The 24,912-nt window shown below is 45.1% G+C and overlaps 1 protein-coding gene across 1 annotated transcript in view; it reads right to left on the reverse strand.

The window, feature by feature from the left end:
- LOC126537015 (apoptotic protease-activating factor 1-like) overlaps positions 1 to 24,912 on the reverse strand; it is a 126,916-nt gene that overhangs the window by 84,117 nt on the left and 17,887 nt on the right. The window contains exons 5-8 of the mRNA XM_050184118.3: positions 20,720 to 20,963; positions 11,625 to 11,857; positions 10,614 to 10,778; positions 271 to 513 (exon numbers count right to left, since the gene is read on the reverse strand). Coding sequence (XP_050040075.2) covers positions 271 to 513; positions 10,614 to 10,778; positions 11,625 to 11,857; positions 20,720 to 20,963 — 885 coding nt within the window. The remainder of the gene's footprint in view (positions 1 to 270; positions 514 to 10,613; positions 10,779 to 11,624; positions 11,858 to 20,719; positions 20,964 to 24,912) is intronic.

Consider the following 24,912-nt stretch of genomic DNA (forward strand, 5'->3'; position numbering starts at 1 on the left):
GTGTGTGTATATGGTAGTTTTCTTTTGTTGTTTCCTTCTGTTTTGCGTACAAACCGGGTACCAATTTCACTTGAAGACGGAAGTGACGCAAGCTATTTCTGCCCGAATCTGTGCCTCGGTGGCGGAGCAAGTGAGAGCAATCCGGCGCGGAGTGAGTTGATGCAAAACGACCAGCGGAAAGCGCGAACCCGCTCCAGATCTACTAGTGAAAAACGCCACAATCCCCGTGCTTATCGTTGAAAATTGGGAGTGAGAGAAAAGCAGCCATACCTGTGGGTCACAGCGGAAGTGGTGCTCATAACGGTGCAAGTCAGTCACGAGGTCACTAGGACAGTTGCATTGAACTTTGCGTTCAACAAAGCGCAGGTTGAGGAAGATGTCCCGAAACTCCTGATCCATTCCGGCTTCATCCAGATGGTAGCCCAGGTACCAGTAGAAGTAGCCACGGGCACGCGGCATTCTCCAAGGCTTCCAGCGGTTGAGCAGCTTTACTACAAACTGCCGGTGGAGATCCTGATGGCACAAGACCAGACCCAGCGAGGGACAAATCACTAAATTTACAACCTTCCTCTTTCAGTTAGAAGAATCTGTTCTGGCTTTGAAAACTACTACCTTCTAAAATAGTGAGAAGGGCAGATAAAACATTTTTTAAGATGGTGCTAGCTTAGAAACTCTTATAATGGTGCACTGATGGATCTAGACATAGTCATGGCTAAACACAGTTGTAGAAGACATACACTCGGTCATCATAGAAACTGCTCTATTGGATAACCAGTTGGGGGTTGCAATGGCTGCTTGCTTATGTGTATTATACAGTTAAACCTGGATATAACGAAATCAACAAATGCTCGAAAAGTTGCATTACAAAGAGGGTTTCGTAATATGCAGTTTCAGCATGAAAATCTGAAAAAGAAATGCACAAATTGAACAACGGGGGAACTGGAGGTACTTAGCCAAAACGCATTTATTTAACGGCAAAAAATTTTTATTTTGCTCTGTTGCTTGTTCAGAGGGACAACACTGATCGCTCGTAAAACATCAAGGAACACCACGCTGCACCGTTATCGTCTAGCAAGCCTGTGACGCAGTGCAAAACGTCAATGGCATCCAGTGCTGCCTTTGCGGAAGGCAAAGCACTTGATGAATTGACTTCTGAAAATTCGTTGTTGTCACTGTGATATCGGACACTTTCTGCCAGCACCTCATCTGAGATCTCTTCAGAATGTGCAATCGTCCGCATACAAAAAATCATAAAGCTGCATGTGGTCTGGGGCTGCTTCATTCATATGCAGTGAAACCCAAGCTTCGGCGAGATCAGGCAGGCCCCCCCCCATGAAAGCTCCTCCTCTCCGCTGTCAGTTTCCACACCCTGAACCCATTTCTGAGCTTGAACTAGCTGGGATGCCAAATTTGGCAGCTACATCCTTCTTTTTTTTGCCTCCAGAAACAGCGTTCAAGATAGCCATTTTGTCTTCAAGAGCCAATATTTTATGTTTCTTCACAGAGCACTCATCCTTGGAATGATACACCGAAGTGACTGGATGCATGGACACAGGAGCTGACTCACACACACGGTGCCAAAAATGAAGGAAGAGACAAAGAGAGACCACAAGTCCACAAGACACAAAAAGCTACAGTCCTTTTCTTCTTAGTAGTGTCACTTGGTGTCAGGTTAACGAAGTGAAGTGCAGAGACTTCTGCAGCTATCAAAGAGTGGCACTGCTGAAGCACAGCTGGAAATAATCAAGGGGCTTTAGCTGCCGGCGACCCACAAGCGGCAGCTAAGCTGTGTAACGTCGCTGCCACTTGTGGCTCGCCGGCAGCTAAAGCCCCTCGATTATTTCCAGCGGCGCTTCAGCAAACGGGGGGAAGATTGAAGGGAGGAGGAACTAAGGACATGGCCGCAGCAGCAAGAATTGCATTGCCAGCCGGCGCAAGGGCCACAGGGGGTGCCTCAATGCGCACACGCAGACACGCGTGGACAAGCATCGTCGCTCTTTACTCTGAGCCGACGGCACTCTGTGGAAGCCTCGCTGTCGCCATAGTGTGTTGCGCCATGCTTTCGTGCATGCTGCGCTGGCGGCACTCTGCCAAAGCCTTGCTGTCGTGCGTGCCAAGCGCGATGACAGCACTTTATACTATGTCAGCAGCGGGGCAACCGTAAGAGCTGCATGCAGCTGCTGCTCGCGCTAAAATAACAAAATTTGGGGTAAAATCACTAGGTGGTCAGCAGGGGGAATTTATTATTTCTAGGGTGTCTCACATCGCCACTTTGTTACATAGAGGTCACAAATATATGTGTTTTTATGGAATGACGGCAGGCAATAGAAAAACTTCGGAATATTGAGGAATTCATTGTATGGAGGCTCATTATAGGCAGGTTTAACTGTATTCACTTTTTGTTGTGTACAGGTTAAATACACTACCTTGACTAACAACGCGGTTGATGCAGCAGTGTGCCAGAACACATACTTCTGCCTTTTCGTAATGTGCACTCGAAGCAGACACCAGTGATTAAGGTAAATTATTCCGACTACGCGAGGGTGGCAACACCTATATCAATGAAAGAAACAAAATACGTGTACTTTTTACATGTATAAATATCCCTTGGATACTGTAGATGTTTACTCGCATATTGAACACACTTCATTTTTTCTTCAACACAACCAATCCAAAGTTAGGGGCGCATTAATTATGTGGTTTAATTTTTATGGGAACTTTTTCGAGAAAGCAAAAATTGAAGAGCAAGAGAAACAGTCAAGCATGAGGAGAGAAAGGAGAAGCAGGGTGCAAGGTAGCCTTCTCCAGACAGCCTGCACCCAATCAGCTATTAAATCAGCAGGCATCCAACTTTTCCTGTTGGGCTCATACATGCGTGCTTGTTGGGAAGCTGGCCTTCAGTATAATCTTCCTCAAGAAAAGAAAAGAAAATGTAGATTCCATGCACTGAGGGAACCAGTTTAGGCGAAGCTTTTATTGGTGTTTGTGAGGATGCTTCTCTTCCACAGCGACCATAGAGAAGTACAAAGCACACAAGTAAGTCGGACGCATTTGCAGCGGGAAACAGCTGCTTCAATGTGAACTTATGGCCCTCCAACATGAAGATCCCGCACATGAAGGTGAAGGAATGACGATGATAAAATGATGATGACGCAATGACGATTGCATAATGGCAAATGCATGACGACAATGGAATGATGACTTATCCCTTTCAGGGTTGATTTTTTTCGCCATATGCGATTGCCCAGGGTCGATTAATTTTATTGCGGATTCCAATTCTTCTGAGGGACCTATTTAAAAAATATTACCGTAATTCTTCTAGGGTGACTGCAAAGTGAGACAAAAATATTTTGCATTGGTATATATGTACTGTTTATTCATGAATAACAACAATAAAAGAAGGAAATAAACTTATAAGAATTACAAATTTGATGCGTTGTTATACACACAGTTCAAGGCTTAGAAAATGCACACGAGAATATTTCACAAGTCTCAAATGTTCCTCCTCTTACACTAATATTTACGTCCATAGTGTAATCGAATTGCGTAGGTGAGCACACTCAAGAAAACTGTGGTTGTGTGCCCATCAAGAAAGCAAAACCTGAGACAAACTTCCGCTAATCTTCATCTTATTGCCAACCAGAGGCAATTAGTTTTTGCGCGTCAACAAAAAAGAAAAAAGGAAAGGAAGCGCATGCACAACGGCATCCTCCCTATCCGCACCCCTGTGAACACTACTAATGGAGTGAGAAACAGGCAGTCACCCTTTGAGCAATTAGTAACGAGATAGCCATCAGTTTTGCGAGCGCAAGAAACCGAAACTACCCGCAGAACAAAACCTAAACCGCCGGCTGCCCGCCCGCATGCCAACGCGCGAGCAGTAGTATAAAGGCGTGCCGGAGCAAAGTAGCTCTAAAGCAAACCATGCAACGAAATCCGAGAGAGGGAGGCGCCAGAAAAAAATTCCCTGTATTCCCACATAGTGACAGCACATGCCAGAAAAGAAAAAGTTAGGAAATAGGTGCACTTTTTAAACGTACAGACAACGCCAAAAATATATGGCATCAACCATTTTGTGCTTGTTTGGTGCACCGTATATTTACGACATTGACCCTGAAAGGGTTAATGCAAACGAAGGAATGCTAATGATGCAATGAAGAGAGTGATGACTGCATAATGACAACAGCAAGGCAATGAAGAAATAACTATGACACAATGACGATGACAGAAAAACGACAAAGGCATGACAAATATGAAAATGTAGGCAATGAAAACATGACCATGGCGCAACAACGATGCAGTATGTGGAGATGACGTATATTTTGTACTGCTCTAGGCTGTCCCATTTTGCACTGTATCTGGTACCAGTTTGCACTACATCCGTGACTAGTAAATCATGCAATACAGCAGCAGTCAGTACTCGCAATATGAAGGAAAGAAGCAAAGAAAGTAAGACACCAGCAGCTTACAGCCATCTGCCGTTATTTCCAGCATCACAGTGCAATGCTTCTTTTCAGCACCTGTTGTTTTGACAAACACCCTTAAAAAATTAAATTATGGGGTTTTACGTGCCAAAACCACTTTCTGATTATGAGGCACGCCGTAGTGGAGGACTCCGGAAATTTCGACCACCTGGGGACCTTTAACGTGCACCTAAATCTAAGTACACGGGGACAAACACCCTGCCTGCACCTCTTCCCTCAACTGTCCTGCTTATACAGTAAACCCTCGTTAACTCTAACTCTGAAGGTCGAAATATTGCTCAAGTTGAAATTTTTTTCCTGGCTCAGTGTCAACTCCATATATATTTTTCACCTCTTGAAATGCTTTTGCGCTGTACTCTGGGTATCTCGAAATCTCAACTGCAAAAGTCACTACCCAGAAGTTTCCATAGTTGGTGCACAGCAGTGACATTGCCAAAAAGTGACAGTACCGCAAGTTTCTAGCAAATTCCACTTCATTCTTTGCCACTTTGTGCATCTGCTGTTCACAGCCAGCTGTGATCTCATTGATTAATAGAGAGTTTTAGAATAGCGGCCCCAATAGTTTGGGGCCCCAAAGAGCTTTGCGGGTGTTAGCGTTGGGGCACGTAGGAGTGAAGAGCTTTGGAATAGGGTTTTACGTTTGCGGATAGCGTCTTGCACTGACAGCACCACTACGGCATCAAAGAAAAGCTATTAGAAATAATTAAATAAAATATACCATTTTATGATAGGAATAATCTTGACTTGCGTGTATTTGCGTTTAATTACAATTTAGAGGTTATTCTGTAAGCAGCAAACAATTAGTTGCGCTTAGTTTTGAGCAAACCAACTTTACTAGCCTTCGCCGGCCAAGCTTAGCCGTGTTAGGCCTACGAGCCATAAAATCCACAATCGAATTCGGAATCAGCGGCGTCTAATGAGTCAATCTTCATAACACACGCTAGTTGAGAGAAAGCGATAACCGCAGTCACTTCTCCTAGCTTGCGAACTTCACGCGTTACCGCGAATCGAACCCAGTTTTGTGCTAGGTTAGAGCCGCCACTTCGATGGGTGCCGCCATGTTTGCCGACGCAAAGCTTTTGGGGCCGCTATTTGGGCTCCCGCTTAATCGGTGAAATAGCGTTCCAAACGCAAAACCCAAACGCAGTTTGCGTCTTGCGCAGGCGCAGTGGCTTCGATGCTATTTCTTTGGGGCCCCTATTCTAAAACTCTCTAATGAGGGTGGAGTGTCGCTCCAACCCTCGACAAAGTACGGTGAGCTTGAGAAGGTAAACGTGACCTTCACGACATGCATGCTCACATGTGCGCACAGAGTGTCATCAGTTTGCCTATTCGCTGTGCTCTGCATTTCTATGTTTGTGGATCCACGCACTATGGCATGTAAGTTGTGACATTTGACTATGGATTTAGTGTATACTGCAAGAATTGCGCGAGAATGGTGGTGTCTCGGCAGTGCAAATCGCTGCCGTTGGAGCGTAAGGCTGCCCTCATAGAAGAGTTAAGAGAAAGCAAAGGAATTCGGTATTTCTTTGTCCAGTGATGCCTCTTCCGATGCCGTTTATTATCGCGCTTCGTCTATGGTCATAGCGACGCTCTGCCCACGTTATCAATGGAGTAAGGTAGCCGAGAACAATGGATGAAAGAGTGGCATATAATCAAGCTGAAGGCAAGGCTACAAAATCACGGCCCTGGAGCGGTATTCCCAGTCGATTACTTTTTGCGGTATGAGCACTTTCACAATACTATGTATTTTACATGACCACAATTGGGACACATCGGTGCCTACATGCAAGAGCGTTTGCTTGGCTCTTTGCCAGGATCGCTGTTGTCCATGGATGCCAGACTTGTCAGGTGCCGAGTTGCACAATGTCACACAAAAATGAAATACCACTCTCGGTATTATTGACCTTTTGCAAGAAATTTAGCAGCTACTGGCACCTATTTCAAAGGCTCTATGTAGTCCATGCTTGACCAGGGGCTTATATTTTCGTGGATTCACTTGCCGTATTTACTCCATTCTAACGTGCCCTTGATTAAAACGCATATCCGTTTTCCGTGACCAAAAGAAAGGGAAAAAAAAAAAGCACCCTCAATTGTAACACGTGGCCTAAAAAAATAAAAGTCCTTGACAGTAGCACGTAGCTTATTCTTTCCTACAGAAATACAACTTTCATTTGGGAAAACAAAGATTTCATCGAAATGCGCTAAAGTTGTGATAAATAAAAACGTTGCAGTCTCGCCTGAAAGGTGAAGCATCAATTTCGATAACAAATTACAGTGCAGTCCACTTATAACGGCACCACACATAAAAATATATTGGTAATAATAATGAATAGACTTCAGAGTATCAACATATGCGTTAGGGCTAAGAGTAAAAAAAATAAAAACACAGAACAATATGTTATTCACCATATATAGAATATAACAATCGAAATTCTGCCTTTAAGGCGGCATTATCCAGGCAGAATAATCGCACAATTTGCATTGCTAAATTCCCCTTAAACTAGACAGGGCGAAAAGTTTGCCTATGCGAGTTCGTATCTGCCGCCATTACCGCGCAGTGCGTCCCGCCAGCACACCGATTGTGAAAGCCATGGAGAGCATCGCAAGTTACAAGATGTCCACAAGACGGCGACCAGCTGTCTCACGTCTGTGTCACCAACAAGCGTCCAGAAAGAAGAAGAAAAAAAGCAAAAAGCAAACCACGCCCGCACTCCGTTTCTACAATCTCCCTCTCTTCCTCAGTGAGTGCAGAAATGTGCCGCGGAAGCAGTGGTAGGTGTGCCGACAGAGCGCAAAGCTGTGTCGCCTAAGACGAAGCTGCAAATTTTGCAAGACTCAAAGTACGAGCTCGCGCAAGTCGATAACGACAATTCTGAAAACCATGAGTGCCACAATCATGAAGGCTAGAACCAGTGACCACGCCGATCAATAGAAACGGCGTGCTTTGTGCACCAGGGCGAAAGCCCACATGTGTGAAACCAACACGGTAGCAGCCGCTGACATTACCGAACTCTGGGAGCATGTCACTACTGGCAATAAAATGGTACTTCAATGCAGGAGTTTCCGAGTACAGATAGCGCTGCCTCGTTCTGCAAAGAATCTCCAACGGGGTGATCATTGTCATGACATAGACCATGGTGTGGTGCGGCGGAGGCGACGACAGCAGCGGCCGTGACAACGAGATTGACAGTGGCCCGTCTTTGACACCGACCCCAACGTTCACGCAAAGTGCACTGTTTCCGAGAGAGTCGCTCACCGATTTCATGCACGCTATATTATGTGTCCCTGTGTGTCTTCTTTTGTCCCGTCTTTTAATCATGCTACCATACACCCCTTGAAGCTACATTACAGCCACCAGTGTTCGCGCCGCCACTGGACGCGATGCACACCACGGTTGTGGACCTGAAACTTCAGCGAAAGCAAGTGCAGACTTCTGACTATTTCAGCACGCCTAACACTTGACAAGCTGTTTAAAGGTGCAAATAAATGTTTCATTTTTCACACCACACTTTCTACGATGCCAATTTGCCAGGTAAGTTCAGCAGCCTTTTTTTTTTTTTTACGGCAGTTCAGATATAGCGATGATCAGTTATAACGATCAGATTTTTCGTTTTTCTCGATGTCAGTATAAGTGAACTGTACTGTAGCAGACAGCTATATGAAAAGTAAGATTAGTAGATTTATCGGTCGTATAAGCTTTTAAACATTCACTTACTAAATTAACAAGCATGGTGTCATGCGTGCACAAGCAAACAAACACGTCTGACTCAATGACCGCGGAAACTTTTTATCAAAACGCTGGAGTGATGAAGTGCAGCAGCAGGAGTAAGTGAATTGATCTTTGTGCGGCGTGTCACTTCAGCGCGAACTAAGTGACGAGAATACAGCCCGGTGCACCTAAATCTCTGTCTCCATCACAGGTTGCTGTCAAGATAGGGACCACGCAGCCACAGGAGTGGAATGCCTCTCCTGTTTACGCCAGGCCGCCACACAAGTTTCGGGAACGCCGAAAGCCCGTGATGTGGCCTGATTTCTGTCTGTCTCCGAACACATGATCACTTTACTTTTAATTGCAGCATCGTGATGAACTTTGCGTGTATTTGCAGTCGGCACTTCCATGCTGATAGAGCAAGCGCAGAAAACAGGAAGACGGACGGTGCACTAACCTAAGCCAAAGGAAGCATTGCCTAAGCACACATACTGCAGCACATGAAGGAAGCTACGGCAGCTAGGCTCGAAGCACGTATGAGGCGACCATTTTGAAATGCCGATGGCCATATGGCAATGCAGATTTAGGGTCGTACTCGATTCTAACGCACACGCAATTTTCCGACCCGTTTCATCAAAAAAAAAAGTGCCCGTTAGATTCGAGTAAATGCGGTATCTCGAAACTCCGCCTATCTCAATTTTTTTTTTTTTTCAGCTTTTTACAATTTCGAGTTAACAGGGTTTTACTGTAAGCGTACAGTGAAATCTCGATATAACGAACTTCAGGGGACTGTGGTAAATTGTTCGTTATTCTGAAAGATTGTTTAGTGAAAGCTCCTAAATTAACCATTCCGCCCATCAACCGATCAGTTCACAAGCTGTCACCATATGAGCTATCCACGAAAACATCGCCGTTGGCTCTCGGCACTCACCGTTGCTATTTTCCATAGATTCCGCCGCCACGCACCACCGAAGCACCGTATAGTAGACAGTTTTAATTTAGCATACGCTGTACCATTGCGTATGCTATAATATAGCGGGTCATTACTGCGCATGCGCAGAACGCTAAATGACCCATAGCGTATAGCGTGCACATGCTATTTCTCAGATTTAGTGTTAGCGTCTATGCGTGGTTTGCGTAGTTTGCGTGAAATATGACGGCAGTCCTGGCTGCCTGCTTTGAAATGAATTTGCCGTTGGTTTTGTAAAGTGCACTTCGTTCGTAGCGAATGACTGTGTAAACAGCTTTCGCTTAGTCTAAGGCCACTTCGACGACGGAGTTTTATGGATAACCTTGTAGAGTTATTAAGATCTCTTCTTGCTTCGAACAAGTCGAAGCCTAATGAAAGAAACCTTCGAGATGTCAGCACCACCTTTCGGTAAAGTCGGGAGATAGCCACAACCGCAACATATGGCCTCCGAGATCGGAAGATCTCGCTGGCCAACTACAACAAACATGCGCTGCTTAGCCTACGCTGCACTATAGCGCATAGCGTACACAAATATAGCGTACACTATGCTATGACTGCCTATTAAGAGTGACACAAGCAAAACAGACACCAACACCGAGAAAACTACCGACAAAAAGGTAGCTCCATGTCGCCTCCAAAGTGCAATGTTTGTTTTTCACATTTCTTCATATTGAGCAGCTTGTTGTGCTGCTTCTAACAGTAGCGCACACTAACTTCATCAACACCGAAATGCTCTCCAACTGCAAGATTCTCATGCTGCACCACATACTCTGTGCCCTTTAACTTAAAACTGGTCATGTAACTGAAATCAAGGCCCACAGCCCACAGCATAATGCAAGTCAGGCAGAAAAGTAGCAACAGACAACATTTATAGTATGGTCGCCTTCAAACAAAACATAAGTAGAGCTAATGTATAGCTCACGGGTTCACTTGCTTCTAGCTGTGCAATTGTCTGGGCTTCGTTTTGGTTGGCTGTAGCACTGGAATTACAGCAAAGAGTGTTCATTTTTCATAGAAAGAAGGCCAGTAGAGAGTAGAACCAGGGGTGCTATCCTGGACATTGTATAATCACACCATATTGTCAGTCAGCCATTGTGGCGTTCTGAACCAATCAGAGATACTGTAGCAGCACTCCAGGTCAATCAGAGCTGACGATATGACAAATTCAGCAATATGGCAGAATTTAGCAATGTTCAGAAATAGCACACCCTCGGAAACTACAGCCCGGCCGTTCATCCATGTGACTGCACGAGACCAAAGATGGGGCCAAGATTATTATGAGGAGGGAAAACATCCTAATTTTGATGAGTGAAGACAGGGATGCATCTATTATGTGAGTGTGTTCATTGTGCAGTAAATGCGGGATAAAAGATTTCTTCAATCAAACAATAAAGTATATACATTTAACATAAGAACCACCAAAGAAGATTCAACAAGCACAACAGACCTTCAGGGAGGTGGCTTTCCTCTTGAGGAAGTTGAGGTAGAGGTCGTGTATCCCATAGGTGTAAGAATTGTGCACAGGCTCCATGCGTACAAGTGACTTCTGCACCAAGCCAGCCATGGCATGCTCCACATCGCCAGCATCCATATCCCACAACACCTCAAACACCTGCAAGACGGTTCAACCGTATTTCAAGCAAAACTTCAGAGTGACAAAGGAAAAGGAAGCAAAAGTGGAACAACAGACTAGTTTGCCGGTGGTTAGAACCAAGAGTGCAATGATGAAGGTTTTACCCCAGAAGCACAGGAGCAGCACCTCACAGCCTCAGCCTTCATCAATAGGACTGTGGTAAAGACCCTCCATTCACACTCCACTGTCACTTTTGCCAAGTAAAGCCAACCTTTGATGTGTGCCGCTGTTCCCCGATTCATACGTTGCACGAGTGCTGCTTTTGATTATTGCTTCCAGGGCTCCCATTTCTAGTAGTTCCACTTCCAAGATTTCAGATTCCTGAATTTTTGCTTGTTGCATGCTCACACTTCTACGGAGGAGTATTTAACTGACAGCTGTGACATCATTTCGCTCAGAACCATTAGCTCACTCTTAAAGCAGTTGCACCCTTTGGGTTGTATATTTGTCCCACAATTATCGTTATCTGCCTTGATTGCATTTCCACTCTTGAAAAATGCTGCGCTCACTACTTTATGTCGCATTGATAACAAACATGCCGTTCATGACTTGGAAGTACCGGGCTTGAGGCGTTAAAGAAATGAAATGAGTGCAAGACAGATGACAATTATTTGTCTGGGACAAGATACGTCCCAAAGGGCCAAAACTTTTTTAAAGATTGTTGGGGCTATATAAGGTTCCCCTTGAAGCCTGAAGCTGAGGGGATGAGTGAGAGAGAAGCAAGGAGGAGGAGGGTAGGTTGGTGGTACTTAACCTGATCAGCGGAAACGTGTATGAAGTAGCTTTGGGCTGTGGCAGAATAGAGCAAGCACAGGGATCACTTACTGAACTTGGGATGTCGACGTCTTCGAGAAAGAGAGCGAAGCTTTGGAAGTATCCGAGCTGTTCGGAGTCCAGGCTACTGATGATGAGCTCCAAAAGTACATCGTAGGTGCTGCCTGAACCATGCCTCACTCGACCCTTGACGCGGGCATCTTCAATGTATGGCCTCCACTTGTCAGGCCGCTTGGCATTGGGGATCAGCACTGCCGCTATGTTGGCCATCAAGAGGGGCAATCCTGTGCACACAAGATGATACAAAAGGCAAGTGTACTATAATCTACTAGACTTTGAAAGCTTCAATCAAGCTACAGCCTTTTTTGTTTTAGATGAGCTTAGCTTGTCAACACAATTTAACCAATACAGAAAAATCTCACTAATTTGGATTTCATGTCACCAGATAGAATACCAGAATTAACAGAATGTCAAATGTACCAAGAAAGCAAGAAACAAATGCTTACTACATCAATACACCTTTGTTTGCCAAAGAAACCCACTACCCACCTTCATATTTTTCCCAACATCAGCGCAGAAGCCGCAATTTATATCTTTTGTGACTGACTGATAAGCAATCGCAGCGACACGAAATGCATGTCTTCAACTCAATAGATGTGATTTTCACTACGGCACGGCCATGCACATACCAATCATTTTTCACCAGCAGTCGGTCGTTGATTGTGATGTAGCCAGCAGGTGTGAGATTAGCATGCGGGTCACAATAAAACACTTTTTATCTTCAATGGGGCCCTTGCCATTTGTGACATTGCATTCCCTTGCACCAAACCAAAACAAAACTCGCTGCAACCATTGCTGATGAAACCGCGGCTGCTATTCTCACAAGTGCAGATAGCGAAGACACAGACCCAATGAAACGTGACTAATGTGGTGTCACGTGTGGCACTAAGCAAAATGCAGTGGAATCTCGGGGATAAAATCATGCTTGATACAAATACTCAAAAGTCCCGGCTCAAGTCCATTAGCTTACAACACGCTAAATTTCAAATGTTGCGAATTGCTTTTTGCGCCGTGGCGGGTCATATGAACAACCAAGCCGACGCGCCAGCTGCACCATGTCAGGCTGTTGTCAGGCTGATGAAGACACTGAATTTCTCGAGACATGCTGTGGATGATCACAAAGCGCAATCACCACTTCACCTTGAGTCAAGGTGGAGTGTTGAGTGGAGGAGCGTTCTAGAATGCGGGGGTTAGAGCACCTAAAACCTGCCTGGACAGTAGTCCTTTGCCAGTGACGTCCTGCTTTCTTACATTTCTATGCAATCTTTGGTTTTCTTCAGCAGGATCATGCAGCTTGCTGGCCGTTTTACAATGCTCTGCAACTTCATCAGGAGCTGGCAATCACACGCGACCTAGTCTTGCCACATCAGCAAGATCGGCGGCACCCACTTCCATGGGTAGCCTTATCTCTGTATGCCACACCTTCCGTTGTCTTCAGCCACCGTAAAGGAAAGTAAATGGATTCCAATACCTTATGCAAATCATGTCCTTATCACCACTAAGCAGCAACTAGGATGCACAACAAAAGAAACTCCAGATAACCAGGCAGATCTTAAAATGATGGCCTTGGAAAACAAACAGTGCATAGCTCACTGTTACCAAAATGTGTGCAAAACAAGCGCGCGAATTATTCAAAGGGGCATCAGCCAACAGATGCGCTCCCTGCATGCAATGTGACTGCAGTAACGAATGGTAACATTAGTTTTCCCTTCTTGAGCTTGTTTTTTTCCACATGAAGAAATATAGCACTGCAGCTAACTGGAGCTTTAACCTCTTGTGTTAATGACAATGTCAAGATGGTGATGCTGCATCAACGGAAAGTCGCACCATCACAGTGCGATATACCCTCCTGAAGTCCAATTCTTTTTTTCCAATTTCAAGGCCAACACACTAAAAAAGTGCAATTTACTCAAATTATGCAACATATTTTTTTTATAATATTTCACCATGAGTTAAAAAAGTCTTGGGATTGCAGAAAAAGTAAGAAATAAAACATTTTGACCAAGTTGGCCATTTCATTGCCGTGTCCCCCTTATAGGGGCCTTGAACGACCATTTTATTAATTTTTTTTTAAAGCTTCAAAGATGCCATGGACCACATATGATGCTTCCCAGGAACACCTATATTACCGAAATAATTTTTCAGGAAGACCTAGTTCAAGGGGACATACTACGAGTGCAATATTGACCTTTCCCATTCCTGGTCGTAAGCAGCGGGGCAGAGCCAGTGGTGTTGCCTTGCTTCTTACAACCATTGCCTTGCTTTTTATGACCAGTCCTATTATCAACAACACTGGTCATATGACTGGGGCTGGGTGGTCATGCGAAAGGTACAAAGCGATATAGCTGCTTAGTACAGTCATTGACTAGGTGCCGTGGAACATGCAATTTTTTAAAATTACTTTCCCAATCAGTCTACTAAGGAAATATTCTTGAGCGGACACCACAGACAACTATTGAAGAGATTCTGAACCAACCCTCAGGCATGGTGAAAAAACACAGTACTCGGATTGCATATGCTGCTGTGAACATCTCAGCAAATTTTGCAGCCTTGCACAATGCGTTTTTTCCCCAAATGCTCTCTTTTAACCGAAGCCTGCTCCTTACTCTTTCTGTGCTGCCATATTTTGTCATATAGCATTTTCCCAGCTGCTACTGGTAGATAGCCAACATCAAGAAGGGTGTTTGGATCAGTGAGCTTCTTCCTACTGTTACTGTGCGTATTTATTGACGCAGTTAAATAAACAGGCAGAACTAAGCAAAAATCTGCATGTCGAATTTCGATAGGAATTACATACTTACGGAAGTATGACTATCGTTGGCTAACACTTGGCCACGCACAGCTGCGTACGAATGAAACTTTCACCACATTGTTTATCAGTGTAGTAGCTGTCATGTCTCGCTAATTTCTGTTAGTTTTGAACACTCAACTAGCTTTGAATTGCACTATACTTAAGGTCAGACCAGACATACACTTGAAAGTGCATACTCACTCCTCATCACTCCTGGCTAGATGCCTGGGCCAGACTTCATTTTGTATTGAGCTGTGCATGGTACTTGAAAATGCACAATTTATATGTAGCTAGTATCCACTGGTCGAACTGGTGCAAGAAAAAGCTGGTTTGCACCACATAGCATGGACAGACTGGAGCACATGAACGCAAGCATGCACTCCTGCTGTGTTGTGCACATAGTTGGCCACTATAGTTGCACGTAGCTGCATCTGCAGTGCAGCATAAATACTGCGGCCGCCGTGGGGTGCCGCGACGAGTGCGCTTGCCAAGCTCCTGTGGCTCGCTGAGGACAGCATTAATTGGTATCTGTGGGTGGCTCTGATAGGTATCTGTGGGTGACGCTATAGTATCCTGTGTTGGCTTCCAGTTTCGGTTTCAAATCATTTACGTCAGGGCGCCACTCAGCACCAAACGCTGTAAGTTACCTGCTGCGTTTCCCCACACTGAAATAAAATCATTCTTGGTCTGGTCCCCGACTTGAACAGTCCGGCTCTCTCTTGCGCCGCTGTGCACCCTGGCCGTTTAGGCCTCATGCCATAGGTCCTCCGTCCAGCCGCCCCGTCGATGCTACAACAAACTGGCGACGAGGTAAACCGTTTACTCTTTTCCTACGTGCCCTGGCCGTTCTACTCCTGCTCTTATCCTGCTTCGGGCATGCAAGACGCCACGTCTACTTCTGCTCCGTCCAACTCAACTCCCCCACCTTTGTTCTCGGTGCCAAGCATGGCGTTCGCACCCCCCATGCCACCTTTCCTTCCATTACCCGGTACTCCTTCGGTACCGTGGCTCACGCGGAAACTTTCTTTTTGCACGTTTCTCCAGACAACCGGATGCGAAGCACTACAAGATGACAGGAAGAAAGCCATTTTACTCAGCAACTTCGGCTTCGAGAAGCAGCGTCACAAACGGACCTGACAACTACTACGTTTGAAGACATTCTTCGCATCTTCAACTAGCACTACGAAGAAAGCACCAATCCCCTGGTGCACCGCATTATCTTCCGGGACAGGAAGCAACTACCCGGAGAAACCTTTTAGGACTTTGTCACTGCGCTACAAAGGCTGGCGCCTGCTTGTGCGTTCGGCGCTTGGCACGACAAGTCCCTTCGCAACCAAATCCTGCAAGGTGTCGCATCAGCAAGAATACGAGAAAGGCTACTCTACGAAGGATCGTCCCTCACACTCAAGAAAGCCGAAGAAATCGGACAAAGCATGGAGCAAGTTGACAAGGAACTTCAACAGCTCGTCTGTTCAGTGAGTCTCGATGCAACGCCAAGATGACGTCGACAGCCATCACCTTTCTCGCCCGGGCGCGCAAGTTGGCGGTCCCCGCCACCCTTCTCCCTCAACTCGGTGGCTTCAAGATGGCGCTCAACAGCATGGCGGACAGTCGCATCCTCGGGAGGCTGGCCAACGTGATGCCTGACCTGAACTCCGCGAAGCCAGTTGAGACATCGCAGTCCATTGCTACCGATGTGGTTCACCTCGCCACATCGCATCCGATCCAGCCTGTTCGGCAAAGCATGTTACTTTCCATGCTTGTGGAAAAGTGGGACATTACGCTTCAGTTTGCCGTTCGAGGAACCGAACACAGTGACCGTCTTCTGCTGGAGTGCAGCTTGTTTCCGCTACCGCTGATACAGAATCAGCCACTACAGTCCCGTTTGTGCTTACAATTCAAGCACCGAATTTCCATCCGACAACAATTCACGCCGAAGTGCTCATTGCAAATACTTCACTCAAGTTGCTTGTGGATACAGGAACTACGGTGTCACTGATGAACAGCTCCCTGTACACAGCACATTTCAAGGATTTTGCCTTATCTCCGAGTGTTCGACTCCAGAATTATTCGCAGCAAGAAATTCTGCATTCAGGACATTTCTCCGTGCTCATCGAGTATCGCAACAAGGCTGCAGCAGTGACATTTCACGTCACGAACCAAGGCACTTCTCTTCTGGGCTTAGACGCCATTCAAGCTTTGGGCATTGACATTCAAGGGTCTTTGCTCGCATGTCAACAAGTGTCAGGAGTTCCAGCTGACCCAAGCGTTCAGCTTCTGTCTCTTCCACACAACGCTCCAACAGAGTTCGCCCATCTGTTCTCAGGACAAGTAGGACTTGTAAAGGGCTTCATCGACGACATTCATCTTCGAGCTTCAATGCAACCAGTCTCGGCAAAACTGCTTCCTTTACTTCTGGTTCTCTGTGAGCAAGTCTCCGCCGAGCTGCAATGGCTGCAATCAGCTGATATCATTGAACGAGACTCAGCGTCCGAGTGGATTTCTCCGCTCGTCGTCGTTTGGAAGGACAATTCCATTCCACTTTGCGTCGATCTTCGAGACCCCAACAAGGCTATTGTCATCGACACCTTTCCGCTACCGAGAGCGGACGAACTGTTGCATCGACTCGCTGGTGCTACTGTATTTAGTAAGTTGGACTTGCAGTCCGCTTATCATCAGGTTTTATTGTCCGAGAAAAGCCGTGAGCTTACTACTTTTGTCACTCATGACGGTCTCTTTCGCTTCAAGCATGTGTGTTTCGGTTTGGCATATGCACCATCCGCTTTCCAGCAGATCATGTCATCTGTTTTAAAAGACTGTCCAGGCACCTTGTGCTACGTTGATGATGTTCTTGTATGGGGTCACACTCAATGTGACCACGACAGACATTTGCAAACCGTACTGTCTAGAATAAGTAATGCAGGCATGCAGCTTAACCACAAGTGCGCATTCAGTGTCCCAGAATTAACTTTCCTAGGACATAACATTTCCGCAAACGGCATTTCCCCGATGGATAGCAAAATTCAGGCAATCGTGGAGGCACCACAGCCTAAGGACAAAAAGGCTCTACATTTATTTCTGGGCCTCACGAGATATTATGCTAAATTTATCCTGCAGTATGCCGACGTAGTGGAACCGCTAAGGAAACAACTAAGGCAAGGACAAGCCTTTGTCTGGGATCGGGATACTGAATACAGCTTTCAGGCGATTAAAGACGTACTTGCATCACGCCCGATGGTACGCATGTTTCAACCACATCTTCCTATTGTTGTGACAGTTTATTCTTCTGACATTGGCATAGGAGCCATCCTACAGCAAAAATGCGGAAATGAGCTCTTTACAGTAGCTTTTGCTTCTCGTACGTTATCTTCTGCAGAAAAATGGTATTCCATAGGCGAACAGGAAGCATTTGCATGTCTATTTGCGTGTGAACACTGGCATGTTTACTTGTGGGGTCGACGGTTCACTCTACGAACAGATCATCAAGCTCTAGTCGCATTGCTATCTTCAAAGAGTCCTGGACAGCGACCATTAAGAATTTCAAGGTGGAGTGCAAGATTGCTATTGGGGGCTGGAAAAGCTGGCAGTGTGACGTGGCATGAGGGATCACGTGGACACAGCGACTGCATCGGCTGCTTCAGAAGCACCGAAGCAAGCTGAAAACGAAAGTTCAATTCAATTCAATTATAAGTACCAGTAATTTCCCCTATGTTGTCACTGGTGTCTTTGTAGCGTTCTTATGATATGATTAATAAAAATCAGGCCCCTCGGTTAACCCCCTTTCTTCTCGTTCATTACATAACGAGGGTCTCGAATCTGGCAATATTGATGCCTTCAGGTAGCATGTGCAGGTTTATTGACCAGTTGCCTTCACCCAGAAAGACCACGTACTCGTGACGCCGGAGGCAGAAAGGATGTTCCACATCCGCCGCCAAGGTTTGAGAGTCGTGGCACTGGCTAGCACTCCCAAGGTTAGTCCTAGTAGTAACACATAAATACCCAAGAAAGTGGATGGGGAAACTGCGCCACGGTAGCCCAATTGGTAGAGCACCGCACGCGTATTGCAAAGACGTGGGATCATTCCCTACCAGCGGCAAATTGTTTTTTCATCTACTTTCATTGCCATTAATTTATCATTTATTTAATTCAATTAGTAAGTACAAGTAATTTCCCCTATGTTTTTCTTGGCATCTTTGTTTATTGGCTTCTCATGATATGTTTTTGTTTTTCTCTACTCGTAGCAAAAATGGCGGTTTCTAGTATTTGTATGTATTACCAAATATTTTTTTTGTTTGGCAACATATGTTTTTAGAAAGAGCATGTCATTATGCACAATATGCTATGCTGCAATGTGTGCTGGAATATTATTTGTAGTGGCAAATAATTTTTTTGTGAGACATATAAAAAACGACCATTTTCTCGCAGTAATGAAAAAGTTAAGGAACAAATTTTATATTCCGTGACAGTGCCCACTTTGCACTCTTGGTATGCTTCACCGCAATACTTGCACATGCTTAACAATGTAACAAATGTGTATTGCGGCAGAGCTGACTTTCGGAAACTGGCATTACGTAATGTTCCATAGGGGCCCTGAAACACATTTAGAACTATGGTAATCATAGAATGGCCTCACTATTTCAAAGTACGTCGTCCCACAAATCTCATGCTGCAAAATTCTTTTTTCTCGTTTAACTGAGTTACCGCACCGATGTCCGGCTTTCTCGCTTTTTATCTCCACTAGCGCGGTGGAAGATACACAGCAGAGAAGACAAGAGGGCAAAGCTCCGGCCAGAAGTTTAGTGTCGCAGCGGCAAAAGGGTTCTTCGTGGCACCCTGTGGCGGCCGCATTAAACTATGCTACACAGCACACCACTGCCATCTTTGAGGCCAAGTGCAGCAGACACAGCTGTGCACAATGCAAAGCTGAAATTATTTTTCTGTCTTTTTGAGATCACAGATACATAGATTTATAACTTACTGCTTTTGGCCATTGGCCAACTGCTTTCAATTACATTTTCGATGCAAGACCAAGCGAGTGTTCCCTGCTTTTGACACAAGATTGTAAATTTTATACTGCACGCATTGCAATAATATTTGGCTCACCTATTCACACAGTCTCGTTAACAGATTAGCAACATTTTCTTACTATGTTCAAGAAGTGCTTCAGGGCCCCTTTAAAGCACCTCAGTGCTCATACTATGACAGGAGATTGTAAACGCACACATGTACAATTAAGGAAAAAATTTTATGTTCAATGACAGTGGCCCCTTTGCACTTTGGTAAGCTTCATCACAATACACTGCGTATGCTTGACCACATAGCAGCGCTGTATTGCGGCGAATCTGGCTTTCAGTAACCAGCATTATGCAATACTTTAGACCCTTGTTGTGCTTTTTGCGCTTCGACACCATCGGTAGCGACGACAAAGGCAGAGTCAGCACCATTGCCAACAGCAGGGAATCCTTTACATGAAAAATACGGCACCGAACAGCAGGAGGCTTGACAGCGAACATCGAAGCAGCTGGGCCTATGATAGCACGAAATGACTACCATAGCTGCCAGCGAATCAGCATGCGAGAGTGCAGGTTTGAGGTTGCAAGATAATCAATGTAGTGGCAGCTTCAATTAATGCCATTTCAGACCCGCAGTCATGCCAAAAAGTTACATAAATTGAATGACAAAGGGTTTCAGCATTTTAAATTTCAAACGTCCTTATAAATTTGCTCTGCGGGGCATGTAGCAGTGCTGCAAAGGCATCCGAAAAATCTGTCACCGACTGTAATTGTTATCAAAATTCTAAACAGATTTTTGCTTCAGCTTGTTTCGTTCAATACATTAACTATTATACACAATAACTGAAGGAAGAAGCGCACTGATGAGTGCACCCTTGTTGACTGATGTCAACTATTGGCCAATGGCAGCGCTTTATTAACAAGGGTTCAATTAACGAGGGCTGAATCGATGAGATCTTATTGTGTAACTAACTCTTTAGGCCAAGTACACCTCTTCCATTGGAACTAGCTTCATTTCAGTGCTTCAGGCATGCAGGGGTTGCCTTATCACTTGAACACATGACGTTCCATGCAAACCACCTTGTTCTCTCTTAAGGATCCCCGAGGATCTGTAGGCTAGCTTTAACACCCCTATAGAAAAACAAGCGCTGTGCCCTTTAACACAGCCTGAAGTCAACTGAGACACAATGCTTTCACAGCAGCTGCTGCAGGTGCCAGAGAAGAAAATCCCGCTTGCTGAAATAGAAAAGTAAGCACAGCAGCAGACAAGGTATGCGCCGTACCTCGATGAGTCATCCATATCTCTTCAACCGCTGGAGGCAGTTCTTGCTCAGGTATTTTCAGGACGCTGGCAAAAAGTTCCTGAGTTTCGTTGAGAGTGAGCCCTTCATCGATGTGAATGGATTTCTTGTACATGTGCATGTCATTCACAACAGAGTCGTCCCGAGTGGTCACCAGCAGAGGACAACCCACAGTAAATGCCTCCACAACTCGAGCAGACCAGACATCGTCAAGCACCAGCAAAGCCTACAAAAACCATGAAGAAATCTAAACTTTCACAAGAATTGACACAACCAATGCTGTGGTAAGACAGGCATAAAAACTAACAAGTGTTCATAAATTGTACATTAGTTGAGGTTTGAAAGAAAAAGATATTAACTAGGAGACTGCGATGCTGAATAGCAGATTTCAAATCAAATATCTAATCGAATCAAGAAAAAAAAAAGAATTACACATAGAACCTTCTGTGGGAGTTACTTAAATGATGCATAAGCATTTGCTACTAATCACCTTATGTTTTGCCGTCGTAGGCTGCTGTGTTTGGTATAATTGCGAGAAACACTGCAAAAGAATCGTGAAATGGAGAAGCATCGCTGCAACAGCAAATGTTGACTGAAACCAACATGAGACGACGAAGAGGCTAGTAGTAGCAATGTTCACTCATGTTATATGATGGTGCATTTGGATGATACCGCTGCTTCATGTAAGATGAGCACTGGCCAATGCGTGCTTTAGTATGTGATGCAATTGAACAGTGTCACATTTGGTAGACCTTGTACGTAAGCATGATCGATGGCGCTGCCTCCTCTCGATGCGAATTATTATCAACTGTAGTCAACCATACTCCGGCGACGGCCACGCAGGCCTTATCTTGAAAGCGATTTGCGATGGGGACAAAGTTTGCAGAGTGCTGATAGCTTAGTGCACACTCTGTTCTCGCCACTTACCGTATTTACTCGAATCTAACGCACACCTTTTTTCCGATGAAACGAGTCCAAAGATTGCATGCGCATTAAAATCGAGTTCAACCCTAAATCCGCATTGCCATATTGCCATCGCCATTCGAAAAGTGGCCGCCTCGTATGCGCTTCTAGCCTAGCTGTCATGGCTTCCTCCGTGTGCATACCTCCATGTTGTACGTGTAACCAGGTGCTGGAGTAACCTAGTCTACTGCCTGTCTTCCCATTTTTTGCGTTTATTCAATAGCATGGAAGCGTCGACTGCGAAGACACGCCAAGTCCACCATGACGCCGCATTTAAGAGGAAAGTTATTGTGTGCGCAGAGACAGACGGAAATCGGGCCGCATCACGGGCATTCGCAGTTACTGAAACTTGCGTGCGGGACTGGCGCAAACAGAAGGATAATATTTTCGCCAGCAATGCAAAGGAAGTGTTTCCGTGGACCAAAGCAGGGCCGCTTCGCCAAAATAGAAGAGCTGCTCGCGGAATACATGCAACAGCAGCCAGCGGCCCAGCGGCATGTGAGCCTCAAAGTATGGGCGATAAGAGCTTCTCGCGGAATACGTGAAAGAGCAGCGGGGGGCACAGCGTCAAAATACGCTCATTCTGCTTAAAGTACGGGCAATGCAGTTAGCCCTACAGAGAGGGGCAATGCAGAATGACTTCAAAGCGAGCATGTGCTGGCTATCAAATTTTATGAAAAGAAAGGCTTTTCTCTTTGAAGGCGGACAGGGATATGCCAGAAATCGCCCAAAGAATATGAAGAGAAATTGCACAGTTTTCAGCGGTAGGTTTTGAAATTGCGCCATAGAAACAGCTACCACTTTGGACAGATTGGAAATGCCGATCAGATGCTGCTCTACTTTGACATGTCTGCCACCACAACCTGTTGAAAAGAAGGAGGCGAAGCAAGTACGCATTTTGTCTTCTGGCCACGAAAAAACTAGAGTCGCCGCAATGCTTTGTTGCACTGCGGATGGGCACAAGCTGCCCCCTTATCTTATCTTCAGACGGAAGACGCTCCCGAAAGGAATCGTGTTTCCGGGTGGCGTGATTGTGCGTGCAAATGAAAAAGGTTGGATGACCACGGACTTGGTCGCTGACTGGATTGATAACGTTTGACAGAAGAGACCCGGCGGCAGTTTGGGTTTGCGTGGGATGCTTGTGTTCAATGCGTTCAGGTGCCACCTTGACCAGCGCATCAAGGACTGGCTGCATGCAACACTGACCTTGTTGTGATACCCGGCGGCATGACATCGCAGCTCCAGCCGCTCAATGTTTGTTTGAACAAGCCAGTGAAAGATAGAATTCGGGCGCTCTACACCGAATGGCTTGTCAGTGGCTGCCACGAATTCACGCCCGCCAATAAAATGAAATGTGCCCCACAGGAGGACTTTGCTAGATGGATGAAAGGTGCATGGTGCACGATCTCGTCTGCCATGGTCAACAACGCCTTTAAATAGTGTGGGATTTCAAATGCCATGGAAAGCACCGAGGATGAAATGCTTTGGTCTGTTGATAGCGAGGAGTTGTCTGATAGCAACAATGAGTGATATCTATTGCCCCACGCAACTCGTATCGGCGCCGTGAAAATCTTGGCGGCAAGGTACGCCGCTTCCATTTGTGTTTTTATTCATCACAACTTTAGTGTATTGAGAAATTCTGTCTTTTCCGAATGAGAGAAAATAGTATTTCTATATGAAAGCACGAGGTGCACGGTATTGTACACTTTTTCTTTTTTTTGGTCACAGAAAACGGGTGTGCATTACAATCGAGGATGCATTGGAATATAGTAAATACGGTAGTTTGCATTGAAGTGAGAGGCAGCAAGAAGGTCAATTTGCTCACTGCTGTGGGCCCTATCTTGGAAGCGATCGTCTTACATGATGGACGGACGGATTTTCTCGTTGGGTAGGCTTAGAAATGATTAAGCATTTAAAGAAAGCAGAATATCAAATCGCATATTGAATATCAACACATTTCTCACAAAATTTAAAGCTTGCAAATTTTGGGCCAAGAGATACGATGCTGATTTCTCACAAAATTTAAAGCTTGCAAATTTTGGGCCAAGAGATACGATGCTGCACATGCTTGGGAACCTCCTTGCATTGCATAACAAAAATGTATCAAGCTGTCGACAACATAGGTACATAGAAATCAAGATATAGTGTATGGTCTACTATTATAAAAGGAAACACCAAATTAGTATGCCAGCACTGATTACAGCTCGTTTCTAGTATGTGTGTGAAGGTCTGGAAAATATTTTTTATCAATAAAATTTCTGTTGAATAGAATCAACTGCTTTTTTTCCTAGAAACTAATGAATTAGAGGCATTCTGTTCTACTCACTACCAATGAGGTTCTCAGTTTAATAGTGAAGCTGTATTTTGTGGCCATCTTCTATTTACTGCATAAGTTTTGCTTTCCAGTTTTTCTTCGAAATACAGAAGGGTTATCTTAACTTTACAACAGGTGGGTTGTCTTCACTGAGGTATCTATTTGGGCCTGTTGGTATGCCATAAGTATGTACAGAGTTGTGCATAAAGGACATGGACACAAGAAAGAACGATGGGACACACAAGGTGCATCCCATCATTGTTTCTTGAGTATGTGTCCTTTATGTGCAACTCTGTACATACTTAGGTCGGTTATCGCAAGGCCAATCTGCACGACAGACGAAGGCACCATGCATCACATGACTCGATCACAGCTCCGTGCGTAGCGTTCACAGACAGTAAAAAGCAGGCGTTCACGCGGTTTCATTGTTAGGTTCAACCTGATTTGCCACCTGTCAAAGATGCTGAAACCAGCAGGGTCACAGAAAGATCGCTCTACGCTCACGCTATCTTTACCAAATGCAGACATCCCAAATGCAGAAATTACAAACACAGCCATAGCTAAATATACATGAAGCCAGAATAAGAAAACCAACACAGCACAATCTTTCAAGACTAACTATACCAATTTCACTCTACAAGTTTTTTGTTTCGTCATCCCCAAGTACTTGATATTGACAATCCCTGCATGCTCTTGAGTGTGATCTAAAAGGAGAAAAAAATTTCCCGAGGGTTAAAAAATAAGCATATGCCCATACACCCATTATTTTTTCAGCCATGAAACACGGTTTGATTCTAAACATGTACTTAGTTACTTAAAGGAGTGTACTGAGAGAAACCCTTGTGACAGAAAATGTTTGCCTCATTTTTATTGCTCTATTATATAGCCATCGACTCGG

The sequence above is a fragment of the Dermacentor andersoni genome, chromosome 4 (assembly GCF_023375885.2).
Source record: "Dermacentor andersoni chromosome 4, qqDerAnde1_hic_scaffold, whole genome shotgun sequence".
NCBI lineage: Eukaryota > Metazoa > Arthropoda > Arachnida > Ixodida > Ixodidae > Dermacentor > Dermacentor andersoni.